Genomic DNA, 2,704 nt, shown 5'->3' with positions numbered 1-2,704 from the left:
GGCGGGAGCTCCAACAAGCCGTGTAGGACAGAGAGTGACATACTATACAGAGATGCTGTATGAGAAACCAATGTGAGTTTGGAACATTGAACAATGTAAATCTATTCTAGTCGAAATGGCCATGACATGGGACCTTTTAAGAAACCCGAGACCACCCTGCGCAATATAACTTTGATCCTGGGATTTCTTAAAATGTCTCTGAATCCAATTAAACATCCCTTCACATTAATTTGGATGCTAAGAAAGGTTTTCCTGATGTACTATGGCAGATGTCATCAGAAAAAAATAGATTTGCTGTTTGCTGTGCATTTTGTATTATTTATACCAATATAACATCTCAGGAAAAGGACATTCCTTCAACGGAGTTCCACCATGAAAACTTGGTCTCGACTGTGCTGAATCTCTTCCTGGCAGGAACAGAAACAACCAGCTCAACCATTAGATATGCCCTCAGTTTGTTCATAAAATACCCAGACATACAGGGTGAGTCCCCCAACAGGAAACACAGCCCTTTTTGACCAGTTCTACAAACATCTATAATCCTGTATTTACCTTTTAATGTTTTGCTTGCTCCCGTACAGAGAAAATGCAGCATGAGATTGACACTGTGATTGGACAAAGTTGTCCTAGCATGGAGAACAGGAAGTCCCTCCCCTTTACTGATGCAGTCATCCATGAGGTGCAGCGCTTTCTGGACATTGTCCCATTCAGCCTCCCTCACTACGCGCTCCATGACATCTCTTTCAGGGGTTACACAATCCCCAAGGTATTGTCCATCCCAAGATATCATATCCAAAGACAGAGACAAATCCTTATTACACTAACATATCTCTCACATGTCTTAATAGGACACTGTGATTATTCCTTTGCTTCACTCTGTGCTGAAAGAGGAAAAGCATTGGGAGACTCCCTGGACCTTCAACCCTAAGCACTTCCTGGACCAGAATGACAACTTTAAGAAAAATCCTTCTTTCATGCCTTTTTCTGCAGGTAAAATGCGGCATTCCACCAGTTGATACATCAACCATAGCATGCTGAGGAATATTAATAATAATAGTTTTCTGTGTGAGTGTGGTGTGTCCACAATGGGCCATTTTTTGCTGAAACCTGACTCGTTGCCCAGTAACAATCGCAATTGTATTTTTATTTTGAAGTTTGTGGTTTTATCTCTCCACAGGGAAGAGAGCCTGTGTTGGCGAGGCTCTGGCTCGTATGGAGCTTTTTATCTTCCTAGTATCACTGCTGCAGAATTTCACTTTTTCCTGCACTGGAGGCCCCGACACGATCGACCTCAATCCAGAGTTCAGCAGCTTCGCCAACCTGCCTCGCTCCTCCGAGATCATCGCCACGCCGCGTTGAGAACAGGAAGTCCATTTAGACTGAGCCTAGCATTCTGAGTCGAGGACAACTCGATAACATATATTGTTTTTTTGTGATTTTGCACTGTTTGCTGTAAAGATGATGTTTGCTGTTACCTGGTGGACACATACTGTAAAGATTCTGTAAATGATTATGCATCCTCTTGTCTTCTGCTTTGGTTGTCTTTCAACAATTAAACAAAACAAAAAAAAGTATTTCTGAAATATGGATTTGTATACATACACATGGCAATAGATTACTTCTGTATACCTGTTGGAAAGTCTTTGTTGTGTTTGTGTATTTACTGAATTTAGTCCAAGTAAAATTTCATTGGAAGAAAATCTATCAAACAAGAAAAAAAAACCCAACAACACATCAAATATATCATCTCTTTTTTAAAGATTATAAAAATCTCTGCCTTCCATTGGCATTTCAATCAAAGTCAGATCACTGAACCTTGAAAGAGATAAGGTACATTTGAGTCCTTTTCCTTTGACCTTTAAAACGTCTTTCCAGAGGTGGAAACTTTACTTGAGTATTTCCATTTAATTGTTCTTTAAACTTCTACTCCAGTACATTTATTAGTCATCTTTAGCTGCTTTTAACAAAATGCATCCCTTCAAAATAAACTAGCGGACTAACTCTTTAGGCCACATAAGAGTCCAATTATTTAAATATTTTACAGAAAGTCAAACAGAACTTTGTTTGTCTACAACAGTAAAATGCTTTTTAAATATATATGTCTATTCTCCTCACTTTACCTGCACTATCTGATGTTGTTAAATGTAATTTTCCCTGTTGCGGACAAATAAAGGATTTGTGATTCTTATTAATTATGCTGATACTACTTTTGTACTTTTTCTTAAGTAAGATTTTGAATGCAGGACTTTCACTTGTAATTAAGTATTTTGACAATAATGTATTGGTACTTTTACTTAAAGGTGGGGTATGTCATTTTGGAGAAACCAGCTCGAGTGCGCTAGAATTTGAAAGTACACGAGATGTCCTATACATCCATGCCTTCAACATGGCGCGCTGAAATCCATTTCCGGGTCACTACTGGAGGACCGAGGAGTCGAGGAGGGGAAATTAGGGAAATGAGAAAGGGCCTCGGCTCACAGGGAGGGGGGGCAGGAGCTCCAACAAGCCGTTTAGGACAGAGAGTGAATACACATACTATACAGAGATGCTGTATGAGAAACCAATGTGAGTTTGGAACATTGAACAATGTAAATCTATTCTAGTAGACCTCAACAATCGAATTATGATCAGTAGAAATGGCCATGACATGGGACCTTTAAAGCACTTTGGAATACATGTTTAGTTTAAGTACAGTAGCAGCTGC

The 2,704-nt window shown here is 39.5% G+C and overlaps 1 protein-coding gene across 1 annotated transcript; it reads left to right on the top strand.

The window, feature by feature from the left end:
* The first annotated feature begins 152 nt into the window (after positions 1–152).
* LOC104944932 (putative inactive cytochrome P450 2G1) lies at positions 153–2,182 on the top strand. Its single transcript, XM_010770537.1, has 4 exons — positions 153–483; positions 582–766; positions 849–990; positions 1,178–2,182. Exons 1-4 carry the CDS (start codon positions 270–272, stop codon positions 1,357–1,359), a joined length of 723 nt encoding a protein of 240 aa, XP_010768839.1. The 5' UTR covers positions 153–269; the 3' UTR covers positions 1,360–2,182.
* The last annotated feature ends 522 nt before the right edge of the window (positions 2,183–2,704 follow it).

Source organism: Notothenia coriiceps, unplaced genomic scaffold, assembly GCF_000735185.1.
Source record: "Notothenia coriiceps isolate Sejong01 unplaced genomic scaffold, NC01 NC01_scaffold00008960, whole genome shotgun sequence".
Classification (NCBI taxonomy): domain Eukaryota; kingdom Metazoa; phylum Chordata; class Actinopteri; order Perciformes; family Nototheniidae; genus Notothenia; species Notothenia coriiceps.
The sequence above is the reverse complement of the archived record's forward strand: the minus strand, read 5'-3'. Positions and strand labels throughout refer to the sequence as shown.

Bases quoted from the DNA above. Each gene is read 5' to 3' on its own strand.
- LOC104944932 (XM_010770537.1), top strand. From the start codon at position 270: ATGTCATCAGAAAAAAATAGATTTGCTGTTTGCTGTGCATTTTGTATT. The intron at 767-848 runs GTATTGTCCATC...ATGTCTTAATAG, and splicing joins GGGGTTACACAATCCCCAAG to GACACTGTGATTATTCCTTT. The intron at 991-1,177 runs GTAAAATGCGGC...ATCTCTCCACAG, and splicing joins TTTCATGCCTTTTTCTGCAG to GGAAGAGAGCCTGTGTTGGC.